This window comes from Hirundo rustica, chromosome 4, assembly GCF_015227805.2.
Source record: "Hirundo rustica isolate bHirRus1 chromosome 4, bHirRus1.pri.v3, whole genome shotgun sequence".
In the NCBI taxonomy this organism is placed as follows: Eukaryota; Metazoa; Chordata; class Aves; order Passeriformes; family Hirundinidae; genus Hirundo; species Hirundo rustica.
The window spans coordinates 71,302,379-71,319,996 of NC_053453.1; the positions used below are offsets into that span (position 1 = coordinate 71,302,379).

At 41.9% G+C, this 17,618-nt stretch overlaps 1 protein-coding gene across 7 annotated transcripts in view; it reads right to left on the reverse strand.

Moving 5' to 3' along the window:
* PDE3A (phosphodiesterase 3A) overlaps window positions 1-17,618 on the reverse strand; it is a 216,572-nt gene that overhangs the window by 30,251 nt on the left and 168,703 nt on the right. For all 7 annotated transcript variants that reach the window (XM_040062166.2, XM_040062171.1, XM_040062169.2 and 4 more), the window contains 2 exons: window positions 2,579-2,836; window positions 143-297 (listed from right to left, as the gene is read on the reverse strand). In XM_040062166.2, coding sequence (XP_039918100.1) covers window positions 143-297; window positions 2,579-2,836 — 413 coding nt within the window. The remainder of the gene's footprint in view (window positions 1-142; window positions 298-2,578; window positions 2,837-17,618) is intronic.

Consider the following 17,618-nt stretch of genomic DNA (forward strand, 5'->3'; position numbering starts at 1 on the left):
TGGCAAATCAATTTAGAGAAACACGAAGAAGCAATTCCAACACAGTTCAGAGCCAGCACTTTTGAATGCAGGACGTCATCACACAGAACCAAAGAAATCTGCCCAAAGAGAAACATGAAAGTGAGAGGAGGCCATTAGTAACCTGGATGAAGATGATTCGTGAGGTTTGATGCTGGCACTGCGGTCCCTCCTCACTGGAGCTGGCTCCAGAGTGGGCAGTCCTGTGGCTGATGTTGTTGTGGTCCAAGTTGAGGACACTCGTCTCAGCAGTCCCGGAGGCAAACTTCTCCGCAAGCGCTGCGGAGAAATCAGTTCCTTACAGTTTGTACAGGCTTACAAAACCTCTACACATGCAGAAATAAAACCATTTCCATTTGCTTCATTCTGTCTGAGAACACCTAGTGAGGTACTTGAAATCTGGGTTCTCTCATGCATTATTCATTTCAAACACAGCCAGTGTTGAAATGCTTGGAGAGCCTGGACCATCCTCCCTATCTCAACTTTAAGAAAAGGCTTATGTCCACAGTCCCACAGCCACAGATGTTCAACACCTGATGTGGCCAAAGGTATTTAAACAAGTTAGCAGGGCCAGAAAGGTGACTGAAGCATCTGTCATAAAAGGAAAGGCTGAGGGAGCTGGAATTGCTCAGTCTGAAGAAGAGAAGCCTCAGAGCAGATCTTACCAGCGTGCACAAATACCTAAATAGAGGATGTAAAGAAGGCGGCTCTTTCCAGGGGTGCCCAGTGACAGGACAAGAGGCAGTAGAGCAATAACTGAGGTACAAGAAATCTAATTAAAATGTAGGGAAATATTTTTATTTTTGCTGTGAGGAGGACAGAGAAGTTGCCTGAAGAAGCTGTGAAGTCTACATTCATGGAGATACTCAAAACCCAACTGAACACCCTCCTGAGCAACCTGATCCAGGCTGAGCCTAGAGGAACTTTCTCCTCAATGAGCTGAGGGACAGGACTGGAACAGACAATCTCCAGATGCACTTTCAACCTCAGCTACTCTGTGATTTAAGCTGTCACGAATCCTCAGAATCAGAGATTCAAAGCTAGAAAGACTGTAAGAAAAATAAGGCTGGGGAGATACAACTTTTTTTCCCTGCCATATCTACCCAACCCAAAGATTACACACCAAAATTAAACCTTAATGCTCTGGGATATGATGTCTCAAAAAGCTTAGAGAAAGTGTCACTGTTTACAGCAGATTTCTCTTGACCACCCCTGCAATTTTCTTTTACCTGACTCTTCCATTTCCCCAATTAACAGGATTCAGATGTTTTCTTTCAAATTTTTGAAGGCAAAGATAATAAAGGATCTTTTTTGGATCCAGATTTGCTGTTGCAGATCCTATAATTTTGCAAGTTGTTTCTCTTGTGAAGTTCTCGTGAAGTGTTTATAGTTAAGAACTAAAATAAATATATCTGCAATGGAGAGCTTGGACTTTGCCAGAGGGTTAAGAAATACGAGATGGAAGACATCTGTGGTTCTGAAGCTCAAAATTGCAGATAAATATGTTAACATTTTATCTCCTTACACAAAATTCTCAGTATCAGAGGCTGAAGGTGAGGGTCCTAAAAATCTGCTTTTAGACACTTTAAATAAAGACCTGCAAACTATTTGTTTTACGAACCATAATACACTCAGGTCAGTGAATTCTTCAGTCAAATTAGTTCTCTGTAGCATTAACTCATTTCTTCATCCTTCATTTCTCTTCTCCTCTAATATTAGATTTTATGCAACAGCCAACTAATATCTGTTCCCTGTGTGTGCTCATGTGATAGCAGCGCTCTTCCACTTTTCCCCTCAGAGCCTAGGGTATAGCCATTATAGATATGGTCACTAAAATAAACTGGAAAATGTGCTTAAAAACCCGTGAACATCCATTTCTTACATACAACTGCTAAACAGGCAAATAGGGTGGTAATTATCATTGCACTAAACTATAATAAAAGAATCACGAGCATTGCAATTCAGATGCCGGGAAATGCTGGAATGAATGACTGGCTGTGCCATTTAAACTGTAAAAACATAAAAGCATTCGCCTGTGCAATGTGCTCTGCCTATATTTAATTTTACAAGGGAGGCTGCAGTACAAAAGCATTTTGGTTTAGTTTCAGAAATGAAATGTAAGCCTTGCAGGACAGCTAATTAGCAACAACTCATACTCCTTCAAATGTGATGTGCTCTTTCTAGCTGTTCACTTGCTAAGTGTGGGTGGTTAACACTGGTTATTTCCTGCCTGATCCCTGAGCATTCATAAAGACATTTTTCAAGGCAGTATTATACACATGTCTATGGTTCTGCCTTCTTTTTCTTCTCAAGACAACTTCCATGAGCTCACGGTATTTGTCATACTGATGATATTTTTTTTTGGTTTTTGGGGTACACAACAGTTTAGACTCCATCCAAAGCACCTGAAGGATGCCAATAGAGACTTTTTCACTAACTTCTGTAGGTTTCACCCTTCTGGTTAAGGGAAGGAAGAAGAGGTGGCAATTCATACAAAAAGCCCAGTGACATCTGACAGCCCAATGATGCCCTTTAGGGAGAGGCAGGCTCCAGTACCAACCTTGGGAATAGCTAATTTCTCTTTCTCCGGACATTCCTCCGAGTCGGAGCAGGTGTAGTTCTCACTGAAGGACACCAGGGGATTCACCCTTGGCTTGTGGATGGCCTGGAAGGTTAGCTGTGTGTTGAGCAGGTTGCTCACTGTTCTCAGCGATGTGCACACGTTGGGGGGCAGCGAGGGATCGGCCAGAAGGTCTGTGATGAGCCCATGTGCCTCTCCCATGACAGCGATATCCACGGTGATACTGGTGCCAGAAGACTAAAGAGGAGAGAAGTAACACATGTTAGACAGCAGAAGTGAACAACCTGATGGGAACTACCTCAGGCTGCAGTGAACTCTCTTCACAGCTTCTGTTAAAGCAGTTGGAAAAATAATAACGTGAAATAATTCTTTAAATACAGAGGACAACGCCGAATAGATTGATGAACAGTCTGCAAAGACTCTGGAATTCCATCATATCTGATTTCACAGCTTCCACCATCTGCAGCTGACTTAACCCATCTGAATAAATTGTTCAGGCTCCCTGTGGAGACACGGTCAATAGACAGGATCTATTTGCACAAACAGTTTTGGAGACATGGCTTGGGATGAGAGGAGACTCTCTTGAGAGATGCCTGAGTACGAACTACAGAACAACTAATGTTCAGTGCTTGTGCCTGGATGAATGAAATGAATCCCAAGCATATATATACTAAGATTTCTAAAACATCTCCCTGCAACTAAACTATAGTATTCTGGTATGGTAGCAACAATATTCTTCTCCAGACAACTGCATATTGGGCAGCTCTATCAAAACTGAAATGGAGGAAAAAAGCGATTTTTTCTAAACTTTGCCAAGTTGCTAAGTCTGTGAATTGATAGCTGTATAATGCAACTGCAAAGGAGGATCTTTAAGCTCTAATAAAGAACCGTGAGACTTGGACGCACAGAGAAGTAGAACACCGAAAAAGGCAGGAGGCATCTGGAATTTCAATGCAGAAGTGACATTTCAGTCTCACTTGGTGGTGCACTAAAACCCATCACAAATTCTGCATGGAGTTGCTAATTCAAGGCACTCCAAGAGCGGCCACTTTCCTTCCCTTTGTTGTGTCTCTGACACAGAAGCTCAGTCCTGCTGCTACTGTTTGGAACTTAGCAGGTGTACACACGGTTTTCCAGAGAGACCATGGCAGCAGGTTCTGTACTGATTTGCTTTCATGTATTCCTTAGAAAAAGCTAAAATACACAGTTTGCTAAATGGGGAAGTCTGTGAAAAGAGCACAAGAGTTACTTGGAGTGGCAAACAAAGGGCATGGACAACTGGTCAGAGTTAGGAGCAGAGTAAAGCCCCAGCCAGGAATGACTCGTCAGTGACAGCGTCCATGGACCTCAAAACACAAAGAGCAGAGTAGCCCAACTTGACACTGCTTATTTCTCGGGAAAGGCTTTACAGGAAATCAAAAGCATTTCTGAGGAAAGTGATATATTAGTTAAGTACAGCTAAACTTCTTCCCTCTATCTTCCCAGTTGCATAACGTGGACATCAGGCCCTTTGCAAATGGATGTTTCACTCCACTGATTCCTTCCTCGCGTCCTATTTCTTGCTAAGACTGAGGTAAGCTGCAGGACCAGAGGATAGGCTTCCTCACTCACCATCCTCTCCTGCAGCCAGAAAACCAGCCTCTTCCCACATTTCCTTGCCATGCTATGAAATAACACAAGCCAGAAACTGCTTGATCTACTGGAGAGCTATTTCATCCTACTGAAAAAAATTAATGCCTGAATTTAACTTAATGTCTCTTTCATTGCTTAACATCTCAGGAGTGCATGCAGAAGATCCTGGCAGATGCTAAAGAAAATTCTTAAATTAAAGGACCAGGCTTGTGATGGGAGTAATTAATTATCTATCTTAACCTCAGCCATGACAAACAGACCCAAGAGGAGTGAGGCAGAATACATCACTCAAAGTGCAATAGAAGCCTCATATTTTTAGCCAAACTGTGTCATCTACAGCTTGAAATTCTATTAAGCCTGGAGCCCGGAGTTGTTGACCGCCAGTCAGAGACAGAGATTAATACTTCTACGAAGTAAACAAGTCTGACTCAGCGGGCTATAAGCAGAGATTCTGTACGGCAGTACTAATATTTTGCAAAGCAGCCAGCATTGTTCTCCATGATCAGCACCAAGTGGGGAGAGGGAGAGCTCTTCTCCAGGGTGGATTTCTGCCACGGGGCCTCCGATTCCCTGTGTTGTCATGAGTGTTGGTGACCCCTGCCTTAACTCTGAGACCTGGCAGATTTGTCCCAATCAAACACCAGGCTGTGATGGGTTATGTGAGTCAAGAAGTATGAATTGTTCATCTACCTCAATTTAGAGCATGATCTGACTACTCTGACTAGGTAAAATTACAGGTAATCATTATTTTCTAGAAATTATTGGAAATTGAACGCATGAGAACATTTAAGAACATTTTACTTTTCAGAGTCTCTACTAAAAACCAGCAGAGAACTGTATATGCTTTGCAGACCATTATTCAGAAAGTAAATGATAACGTGTTTCCCTAAAGGGCAAGGAAACCTGGAGTTAAATGTAAATCACCCTGATGATGTCAAAGCAAAAAAGTAAACTGGCGAAAATTTGAGATTAATTTAATTGCATATATGCATATGTATTGTATATATGCACACACACGCACACAGATAAACATGCAGGGAGTCGTCATTTAGGGTAAAAGTGCATATAAAATCCACGTTCAGTCTTTCTAAGTTGTTTTCTACTAACGTGTGCAGCCTCTGCATAAACTGATTTGGATTCTTTCCAAACCACTTTACCCATTGAAGCTCCAAGGCCGGATACTTGGGAATAGTGGCATGAACAACATTTGCAACCAACTAACAAACAACTACTTTGATAAAACAAAACAAAACAACGAGGAGCTAAGATAAGGTGAAATTAATTTCACAATGGTCAGTGTTCATTTACTCATCTATGCCAATAATTGTGAACGCAGTTCCCCTGAATTTTGGATAAGACTGGCTTGCTGTTCATTTTGTGACTTCATTCCAGCCCTGATTTCAGCAAAGTCATACAGTGACTAAAACTGAAATGCTCTGGGGAATGAGAATGAGAAAGCAAACAGGCTGGGAACAAAAGCAAAACTAAACAGGCTCATTTTTAACTAAGATAAGAAGAAAACTTAATTCCTTACAATGCTGAAAAACAGCAGTTCTTTAGGCTACAGTACCATCTGGAATTCCTAAGTGGGCCCAAATGCACTTGCTGCATGTCTTGAGGATTCCTTTAATGTGCAGAAATAATAATTAAAAAAACCTCCTAAAACTGCTGCATATGCAGGACCAAACCAGAAAAGCAGCATGTCCCAGTATCACACAGATGATTTTTGTCAGGGCAGGAAACAACTGTAAGGAACATTCTTTTATTCAATATGAAAACAGTATTCTGGAAAATTTTAATAATCATTTAGAATTTTTAGGTTTGAATCATTTGCTCTGGAGTCTACAACACGACTAGAAAAGTTTTCAAAATTTGCATAACCTTCACTGGGCTTTTCTACTACAGTCCACAAAATCCCCTTTGTGTTCTTCTTTGTGTTAAATTATATTATGCACACAACTCTAAGAATAGCTTTTTTCTCAGGAAGAGGAAAAAGCAGACAGAACTGTGCAGGAAAAAAATAGTTTAGGAAAATAGGAATAACAAATTCCTTTAGCCATAAGACCCGAAAGATAAATTTATGTATGAACTATTCCTGTTGGCTCACCTGTGGAGCAGATTTGACATCCATACACTTATCAGAGGTCTCACCACAAAGAAAAGCCTTCCTGCTCCCCATTCATGTTTTGTAAATGATTCTTATCCGGCTTAACTGAAAAACACCACCCTCCCCACCCTACAAAAAGGGTGATCATCATGACAACAGAAAATCAGTCGAAACTTAAGCAAGGAGAAAGAACCCAAACCAATTATCAAATACAAACCACAATTCATTTCACACAGCCTCATGCTAGGGAGAAATAAAATCTTCATTTGCTGTGGCTTGTACAAGGAAAAGCAATGAAGACAGAGATGTTGGCCTTTCACCACTTTACACTCAAGAACACTCTGTTAGCAAAAGAATGGGGGAGGCGAGGAGAAAAAAAAGAAAAGCAGCATCCAGCGTATCTTCAATCTTCACACAATTACGAGCAACTATAAATCACAATTTGATATGGTTTCCAAGTCACATCATAAATGTTCAGGCCAAGCTGTCTGGAAACAAAATTAAAAGCAAATATAATTCTCCATTATTTTAATGTCCACAGAGCAATTTGAAGGATAAACATCAATTGGCTTCTATGGAAATAATGAATCATTTTAAAGGCGCCACAGACTTAAGTACTCCACCTTCCACTGAATGACTAAGGAAAAAAAGCGTGCATGCAATTCTTTCACATTTCACTCTTCTCTATTTAAAGCCCTAGAACTGGAGTATTTTTATTTTTATTTATCTCTCTTTTTGTACTAACACAAGATTTCAGATTTTCCCTTCTCTGGCAAGCAAAGGAGATGTTTATAAGAATCTTTTCCCCAGCTTAATGAAGCACAGCATTCCCACTGCTCTTTGGAGGTCAACCAGCTACAGGCTCTCGAAGGCACACTCTTTGGTAGGGCTGAAAATAGCATCTTCCTGTTGTCTCATCACACTGATCAAAGAAAACCTTTCCAAGGCATCTAGGTAGTCACTGACTTTGCCCCCGAGTCTTTAAAGCACCCAGAGCCTCACAACCATAAACCAGACACCGAGGCACAAGAGATGAGCCCACAATGAAGGAAACTCTAAATCTTGCTTGAGCCATAAAGATTTGAGTTTTAATCCTGGTTCCAAGATACTTGGGCTGGCACCCCCACAGCAAAGCAGACCCACCTGACAAGAGTTATACTGAACTCTTGACCTGCAGAGCAGAAAATGTCACGACTGCCACACGGAGTCTGTCTGTAGCATGAGCGCATGCCAGAAAGATGCCAGAGTCCAAGGATCACAGATCAGCCAGAGAAAGTCTTTCAAAGTAGTTCTTCAAATGCAGGATCTAATGAAATGGGTCTCACTAAAGAGTTACACTTTTTGTCCCCTCCTTGTACTGCAATGATCCCTTTCCTCAGCAACAGAGGGGCCTCAGGGTCAGCAGGAGGCAGCCCTGCCCAGGGCTAGGTGTGCACATTGTTGGGCAGCTTCATATAGGGCTGGCTCTGTAATCTCACAGTATATTAAATTACCAGTCTTCTACCACCAAGTAAGGCCACTGAGTTGGACCTTCCTCCTGTATCCCACGATTGGCTAACATAAAATTTCTAGGAAGACAATAATCTCTGAAACTTCCCCCCATCTGCCACATCTGTTTGAAGCCGTCACGGAGGAGCATGACCACGTAAGACTACTGTCTTTAGAAAACCAGGATGACAACACCACCATTCTTTAAGAAAGAGGCACTGGTCTGAGAAGGAAATACTTTTTCCCCCCTTATAAAACCTGTGGAATGAATCACTGTCTGTAGCACACTTTGTCTGGGGAGGCAGCTGCAATCCCCACATCCTGCATCTCTACCTTAGGTGACACCGCTCACAAAGCTCACAGTTACAGCTGACTAACTTTCTTCCATTACTGGCTCCTTCAGTTCGTGACAGCTTTGTCAGCCAAAGAGCTCAGACTGAAACATATACTGCCAGGTATTTGTCTGGGGTGAATTATTTCAGTGTTTGAGAAAAAATGCTCAGACATTTACAAGAAAACTGTTGGAGTCTTTTATCCATCCTAAAAACTGTTTGTAAACTGATACCACTTAATCTGCAGCAAGCACTCAAGGTGCAGTAAGGCCTTTTGCTTTCCCTGCCCTGATATGTCCAGATTTGGTTGTGAAGTTCCTGGGAGAAATGACACCAAAGCGAGCCCTGCATGACTTCTATGGGCTGTCAGAAACCCTCCAAACTGCCCTAAGTGTGCTCACCACACACTGCACGTGTGTCCTCATGCACTGTGCACATCACTCCAGAGGTCGAAGGATCACATTTAAGATACAGAGAACACATTTGAGCTGCTATGCAGTTTTGGTGCCATCTGTAACTTTCAAGGGAGACTAAGTTCTTGCTTTCAGGTCACCTAGCAGGCTTTTCCAGATTTGTAACACACACACCCCGAAAGAAAATATCCTCATGGTCACTAGCAACCAAGCAACAATAGAAAGATAGATGCAGAAATAATCTCAAGGAGTGGGAGGACTGGATTTGTTAAGATTCAAGACCTACAGACTAGGAAAGTCTGAACATGTGTGGATGCAAGTACTGGACACAACCCAATGCTACGTAATTAAATCCCTGTCATTTATATCTGACAGAAAGGACCTCAAATGAACTGACTCCGCTGGTACTGACATAAAGTAGTACTTAATTTTCCACATTTCCTCCTGCCACAGCTGGAAACCCTGGAAGGCAGAGGGAAAAGAGGCAGAGGGCTGTCCCCAGAGAGTGTGGTGGGTGGCACAGCATGGCAAGGGACAAGCTGCAAGCAGCCATACACTTGCTCTGCCTTGGGCTCCTTGGGAAATCCCAGTTCAAGTGAAGACACTCAGACAGTTGGGATGACCTTCTGCATCAGGCACGCCACGAGGAGGATCCAGGGAAAGCAGCTCCTGGAAGGAGGCGAGAGCACAGGCTGAACTTCCTGGCTAAGAGCCGCCGCTCACAGCTTGCAAACCTCGTGGAAACTCTGACGCTGGTATTTGATGCTCTCAGCAGAGCCCTGGGGACTCAGTCACCCAGTTCCAAGGGACTTTCCGTGCTATGTGGCTGCCTAAAAACATTAAACTATCACGACTCTCCTGCCCAAGGAACTACTTGATGATGTAGAGCAGATCACAGAGTCAGTCACAGCCAGGGTTGATCACTTAAAAAGTAGACACCACTCCAACTAAACTAGGAACTTTAAAAATTATTGCTTTTAATTAAAGCACAGCAGATGGGAACAATTAAACTCTAAATGGGGCTCAAATCTGCTTTGAGTAACACAGACTGAGGAAAACAATTCTGTACTTCAGAGGCTGTCCTCAATTGTCTTACATTATTGTTCTCCAATTTGTACATCAGATGCTCACAAATTGGTAGCTTGAAGCCGATAGTTTGTGCTCATGTGAGGAAAACAGCAACAACTGTCTTCAGCCTCAACTTGAGCTGCAGCAACACAAGCTGGGACCCAGCAGGAGCGAGGTGCTGGGTGCACACACGGTGGAGGATAAGCCATCTACTAATACGTGGTGATCTTACCCATTTGAGTTTACAGCTCCAACATCCCAACTGCCTGCTTAGCATGGAAAGCTATCTTAAATCTACGGTGAACTAAAACAGAGCAGCCAAACACACAGCATGAGTTAAAAAAAGATCCACTGAAAGCAATAATCACTGTTCTGCCTTCTGTGTACTAACTAATCCTCCCACATTTTCAACTTGACAGTCTCAGTTACACCAGAGCAAAGCCAAAGGAGCCACATACTGCCATATTTTCTCTCTTTCAAAGTACTCCAGGCTCTTTCGGGATGCAACTTGAGAAGCGACATCACAATTAGCAGCAAACTGCAGAAATATGTATGAAAATAAAGCCAGCTAAAGATTCACATCCAACTCAACCTTTCAATAAGAACTGTTGAACAGTACTGAGAAGAGCATCATCAAATATCATTAGAAATGTAATACAGATAAATGCAGCCTCTCAGTGAAGATAAAAGATTGGAGGGGGTGGAGTGAGGAGTTGCGACACAGGGTGTCAAATATATTTTCAATTACTAAAAAGGAATTGTCATAGGAGAATAAACTGGAAAAAAAAACAAAAACCAAAAAACTGGTAAGGTTTTAAGAATGAGTGTTGAAACCAGAATAAGAAAAAATTAGAAGCTAGGAAGCAATCATCAGTGAAGCTGTAGATAAAGAGCCTTTAATGTTCAGTCTGTTCTTACTGGAATTACGACAGGGATTTGGAAATGACAGCAGAAGCCAGATGTATATCTTGGGCCATGTGTTCCATATGCAGTAGCAACAGAGCAGAAGGATCCCATGAAATTCTCCAGTGACCACGAACACTAATGATATTTAGTGGTCCCTTTTTAAGAACAGGCTTTCCCTGAAGCCAAAGGCAGGCAGTGATATTCTGCACCTTTTGAAAAGGATAAATCCTCTGCACATCAAACTCCACTAAGAGCCTCACTGCAGACAAATTGGTCCAATTTCGACATATTTTTCTTCTCCATCAGACCTTGTGGTTTGCATTATTTTAGTTCTCCTGATTTTAAGCACTCACATTAATACCAGTTAACAGCCACTGAGTGCTACAGATGCCTCCTCCTCTTTCTCATGACTTTATGTCACTAATGAACTCCTCTGTGAAAAGAATTAATCACTCTTCTGTAACACTTGGCTTTGGATTCTTATATCATGACTCATTCAAAAAAACCCAGCTGTAGCCCTAGGGACTTGCAGCCCCCAAATCCTTCATCAGAGCTGCTGCAGAGCTATTTCTCTAAAGTACAAGCTAACATCTAAAGCCACGACCTCCAAAAGTCACACTAAGCATGCACTAGATGTAAAAATCTCCCACCTCTCCTAAATTATTTGTAGGCAGACTCTTTAATGAAGATCAGAAGAGCTAAAAACAGTAATTCACATACAAGAAATATAAAACACTATCCTCTACGTGCCTTCTGTGATATTAAAATGATTTTTTTTCACTTTACCACAGATATAAACTGACAGACCGGCAAGCCCTGAGGACTGCTTTCAACCTACTTCATCCTTGACCTGCAAGGACCAACTTAGAGACACACTAGGTTGGTTTAAACCGTGGGCTTATTTTGTCTTTGCTGTTAGAAATGGAAAAAAAACAACCAAAACTGCCTGCTGAGATGCAAGGTACACAGCTGATAACCACAGGTCAGTGCTTGCATCAGATGGCCATTTTCAGTCACTACTGTTCTGGCCTTTCATCTACACACTGGATGCTAAAGGCTCTAGGATTTTCTAAGTCATTCCAGCAATCTCTGATTTCTTCCATGCAGCTGGTGACTGATTTGTCTTGTGCACAATTTTAATCTAAGAGATGTCTTACTTTCAACTTGTGTCTTTCAGGTTGTGAGCAGTACTTGACTTGCACTTTAGAAAAAGAAAAAAGTAAAATGCATGTAATATTTCTAATTATGACATCCTGGCGGCTTCTCACTTTTAATTAGAGACAGACCCAATCTGCACTTCTGCATCATTAATATCTCACCATACTGAACTCTGACTTCCTGGCTCAGGGTCTGCACTATTTTATGAGGGCCAAACACTCCTGTGTTTTTGGAAAGCTTGGATTCAAATTCACATCTAAATATAACAGCACCAGCTTCTCATTTACAAAAGGCAACGGAACCATAGAGACCAAAAAACAGACACAGATCATGAAGCACTGGTGCTTGTGCTGGCAACCACACTAGACAATGATTTCTATCTCCACAGTGAGTTATGTTTTTTGCTTGGATGTGGATATTAAGGAAAAAACCAAAATCAACTGTGGGTTGCACATGCTTTTTTTTAAAAATGTTAAATATCCTTGTGAAGCTGAACCTCAGTGGTTCATCTGAATCTACTGCAGTAATAAATCAGCGGTGATGCACCAGTAAGTGCAATAGAAGCATTTACTACTGCTGTGTAGGTAGACAGGTTAAAAGTCTTAAAAGGAAGTATAGAAAAGAAGCATCAACATACAAATCTGTTCTACCATCTAAAATCAAAGACTTTAGATGGTATATAAATACAGAGGCTTCACATTTTAGCTCAGAGCTGATGCTGTTAATTGGTGCAAATAGCATTGAGCTGTCTGCTGATGACACTTACAATCACATGATTCTGCCACAGAGCAGTGTGGTTTCCTCACAGATGAGGAACAGCAGCTCAAACTAGGCAGCTCAAGGATTCAGAGTGCACTGACAACTACAGACAAACACATACACAAAAAAGTATTTTGTATTGACAGAAAAGTTACGGGTTTTGGAATTCCTGGTGACAGAAAGGGCTTATTTGGACTTTGCTTCAGCAATTTTAGAACAGCTTTATTAAAAGATAGGAACAAGAAATAGCATCAACTTTTCCAAACTTAGATCTTTAGTTTGAAAATGATGAAATGAAGTTCCTCAGTTGCTTTTTTTCAAAAAGGTTATGGGTTCTCTTTGTGAAGAACAGCCTGGTGCCCACATTTGCATTGTTTTCTGCATTAGACTTCTGTAGAGGCTCAGTGTGTCTATTGTGGTCAAAGGCTCATCATTGAATTAAATGGGATCCTTAATGGATTAGACTCCAGAGATGACTTCAATATTCAGGTTTCTCAACACTGGTGACCTAAGGCAGGCTATTGAAGCAAAAGATCTCTCCCCAAAGCCAGTTTAACTTTGAGGGGTTAAGCTCAGAACAACAAAGATAAAATACCAGCTTAATCACAAGAAAACACTTGACTTCATACCCCTGACCTTGATGAAGTCATGCACATCTCTCACCACAACGTGTTATGTAAACATATTTGTTAACAAATTGAAACAGACCACAAGCTAAATTGTTTGCCATAAGGTGCTCTGACTGATCAGCTGATGAAACATATGGATTCTGTCTTCCTAATTCTCTACTCTCTTTCTGACTGCTTCCATCTGAGTGCTACAAGCAGTCCCAGATATCCTATTTATCCCATTAAAGTAAAAAAAAAACCACCAAAAACATAAATTGCTGATCAATTCTCTCTGTAAACCCTCCTTCTTCTCCTAATGCATTTGAGAGACTTTTGGCAACAACATTAGGAAACTACCTTCTCTAGGAAAGAAGAATCACTTCATTTAAATGATTTGTTCTTTTAATTACTGTCATTCCCAGCCAACACAGAGCAGAAAATGCATATCAATAATACTCACTGTGCAACAGGTTGGCATTTTGCCAGGAATCTGAAGACTGCCCTTAATCTAAGTAAAAATTTGTTTGTATCCATTTCCTCTTCTAATGGCAGTGAACCACAACTACTGTGGGGAGTAAAGCTGAAGCATTCTGTATGATGCTGCAGCAAAATGAAACACCCAAGGAAATTAATTATGCACAACACTCTTACCCACCTGCTCTTTTATTTTTCACTGACAGATCAAAGAAACGTGTTTGATTTCCTGTCAATAAAATCAAGGCGGCACAAGAAGGGAATGTGATGAGTGCCACTCTGTTCTGCCTTTAAGGAAAGATGCCTTCAATTAGGATGGCATTTTTTTGGTATGGTATAAACATGCCTTTAATTCATAACTAACTATATAATTATCTAATTCTATACAGGTCCACAGTAATATACCTCATAAACAGGTTAATAGCTCAGTTTAGATAAGGGAAGGGGAATTAATTGGAAAGAAATGAATTAACATTTAGTTGGCCATTTTTTTAAACAGAGAAGAAAATGCAAAATCAAAAACTGTCTCTAAAGACTGTTTAATGTTTTGTGTATAAAGACAACCGTGTAGGCCCGTGCCAGCTACAAAAAGTCAGACAAGTTACAAACAGGACTTCACATTCAACCCTGAAACCTGATTTGTGCGGGTTTGGGTGTACTTTGAGACCAGTCAAACAAGATAAAACCATGCTCTGACCCTACATAAAATTTAGGGTCTACTTGAAGGGTTTGCTTATGTGACCAGCCGAAATGCGAACCGGCCGAAGGACGTTCCACCAAGCACACAAAATAAATTATTTTAAACAAAACTTGTCCATGGGCAGACTCCTAACCACACACTCGTAAAATGACGCTCATTTAGCTCCGCATGAACAATTTATGAGTCCACCTTTAACACAACACGACCTCTTCTCCCTGCACCAAGCCGACGGCCCCAGAAATCCCCACATGGCTCCAGAGCAGCAGGCTGAACTCTGTTTCCCCTCGGGCGGCAGCAGCACTGGCGACGATCTGCACGCCAGCCCTTCGGTACGGAGAACATAACGAGGGAGGAGAGCAGAGAGCAGGTCTTGTGCTGGAACCCAACCACTGCCCCGCCTGGAAACCGAGCCAGGCAGACTGGGAGCTCCCAGGGGATGGACCAAGGGAGCCCAAAATGTCCCTCCTCCCTCTGAGGGTCACTGCCTGCCCAGCAGTGTCCCGCGGGGTCAGCGCCACTGCAAAGGGCGAAAGGGCAGGAGATGGGCTCAGGCAGCGCGGGCGTGAGGACATCCAGCTGCACAAGCGACGATAGGGCCAGGAAAAGGAGATGGGAGCGAGAAAATGATGGGAAACCTAGTCTGAACACCTATTCCAGGCCAGAGCACAAACACTTCCATCAATGAGCACACCACCTTGTGCCAGGTGACCGCACCAAGCGAGTCAGTGCCTCCGGAGAGGGCATTAGGTAACAGCCACGGTACAACTGAGCAGGAATTTTCATACACGGCATTTCATACAGCTCCAGCTGCAGAAAAGCCTTTCCCAGGGATCACCAGATGGCACCACTCTTCCTTCAAATCAGGACTGGAGCTCTGATGGAAATGCCATCGCCGATTTGGGAGGAAAAAAGATCTTAATCCACGTTTTTTATATATTAGCCCAGTATTCTCTCACTGCTCACACTATTTCCAACGATCTTGCAAATCTTGTACAAACAACAAAGAAATGACTGCATCTGGGGGAGGTGGAGGGAGCCTCATAACATTTTGAACTGACTCTCATACTAAAATATTCCATAGCAGAAGCATTACAGAAGTTTCTCTAGGAAAACAAAAGTCCCCAGCAATACATGCAGTGCTTGACAACTGTATTGAGAAAGCAGAATTCCTTTCGGAGAAGTAAGTACTACACGTCAGGTTAACAAATACATGCCTCTCTCTTCTCCCCATATTCTATTTCTGTCTTTTATCAGAGCTGTTGTAGATGCTAAACTCTACCTGTAATTGTGCAGTGTTTTAGCATGAAAGTATTTTCTAAATTTGGTTGAAGTTTATTGCACTTTTTTCCCTAAAAAACAGCTGTTGTATCCACATACAAATAATAATGGAAGATAGAAAATGAAAGCACATTAAAATGCTAATAAAGAAACCAAAACACACAACAAATGCTAATAAACATCAACACAAAAAGCAATGTTTCCACATGCATGCTAGTGGAAGCATACTTTCTTTCACTTATTGATGTGAATTGCAAAAAGATGCAAAGTATTCACATTTGCATTTCTTCAGCTGGGTACAAGCTGATGCTAGGCTGTGGAATACAGCTAATTTGGGATGGAAGGGGCACATTCAAATTGAAGTCTGAAAAACCTCTGATTCTTGCTGAGAAAGAGTGATATTTCTTTTTTGCTTGTTTGCTTTGTGTTTAATCCACCACAGGACTCATCTGCACTCAAGACCTTACAAATTGAAAAAAACTGAGGGGCAAATTCATCTTGCAGAGTGATTCCTCTATCTTCACCAGGAGTCACAGCAGAACTGAAGTCTGCCTGCTGTGCTCATGAGCTGAATTCCCTCACAAAACAGATTTTTTGTCTTTCTCTAAGCAACTCTCCCCCCTTTCGGCTCCCTAGAAGCTGACAGGCTGTTTCCTGCTCCATGATCTGTGAATCACGATGTGAACGCCGATCGCTACTCCCTGGTGAAATTAAATTAGGTATCGGAGCACAGCGTGAGCAGTAACTTTCCCTGAGATGCCAGCCCTAAAGAAACTCTACATTTTCCTCCCCCAGCTGAAGAATGGAGTAATGAAAACAGGGTCGAGTTGGTTATAACTCTTCATACTCTGCAAGATCACCCAGTCTGCTCTGAGCCAGTCTAAAATTATTTCTCCGCTTCCTAGTCAAGAATATAACAGCACTGAATTTAAAGAGTCCAATAATTCACTATATTTATTTGTGTCTTCTCCTGTAACCACTTAACACCGTGTGAATTGCAGCAATGCTTAACATACACAGAATACCGTGATAAATCACCAGAACTTAGTGCATGTCATACAGCTGGGAAACTGGTAAGACAAGAGTAAGCAATATTAAAACATGGCTTATCAAGCAGGGAAGGGGAGTTTGTGATGCTGCATTTCAAAGTGCCTTTCAATATAACACTTTGTTAAGTAATAAAATATTCATACTTGGAAAGATCATAGGGTTATGTTGCACCATATTTTTTTTTCAGACATATGGCCCTTGGGGGTTTACACACATCTTTGTCACTGCAGTGTACTCTGAGCAAGGAGGCACCACAAGGGCACATCTGAAAGCTGAAACGGGTAGAGAATTAAAAGAGAAATTAAAAGAGAAATTAAAAGCTGGTTTGTGAGCTCAGATTATTGCCCATATTACCCATATGGTAATCTCAGACAGGTTTAGGGGAGTTTTAGTTCCCAATTGTGATGTAGATGTCAAAACCAGATTACTTAGCCTCCTTTCTGCATCACCACAGAGTCCACATGCTCCAATAAAGGTAGTCTGTGCTTGCTTCAAGGAAAAATAAAAGGTGCTCTCACCTTTCATTCTCAGACAGAAACACTTTTCTCCTCCCTTTAACCTGAGAAACTACTCCAAAGATCAATTAATCAGCAAGAAGCAGAAGTCTTCAAGCTACCCAAAATTAAGTGTGGCTTTCCCTTCTCCAACATTCACATGCTCCCCCGTGAGCCTTTCAGGTTCCTCCAGGTTCACTTCTCCGAGGTCCAGTGAAAATCTACTCATAAGCTCCCTTTCTTCTGGGTTAGCTGCCAGACAAGGGCCAGTATTGGAGCCACTACGTCCGTCAGAGATTGTTCTGGCCTTCAAACACTGCCATGTCCCCTGCCCAGCTGCTGTGGAGACGGCTCAGGCACAGCAAAGTAAATTGGTTTAATCTTGTGCATCTGGTACTGAGCTCCCAGTAATCTGTTTGGGGGTATAAAGGGACTCTGTCCCATTTCAATGCATCCATCATGTCACAGCCCAGGCTCTAGTGACAGAGCCTGAAACCTTGAAAACCAAAACCCTGACAGCTTCTCTTCTCTGCTAATATTCATCACAGTGTT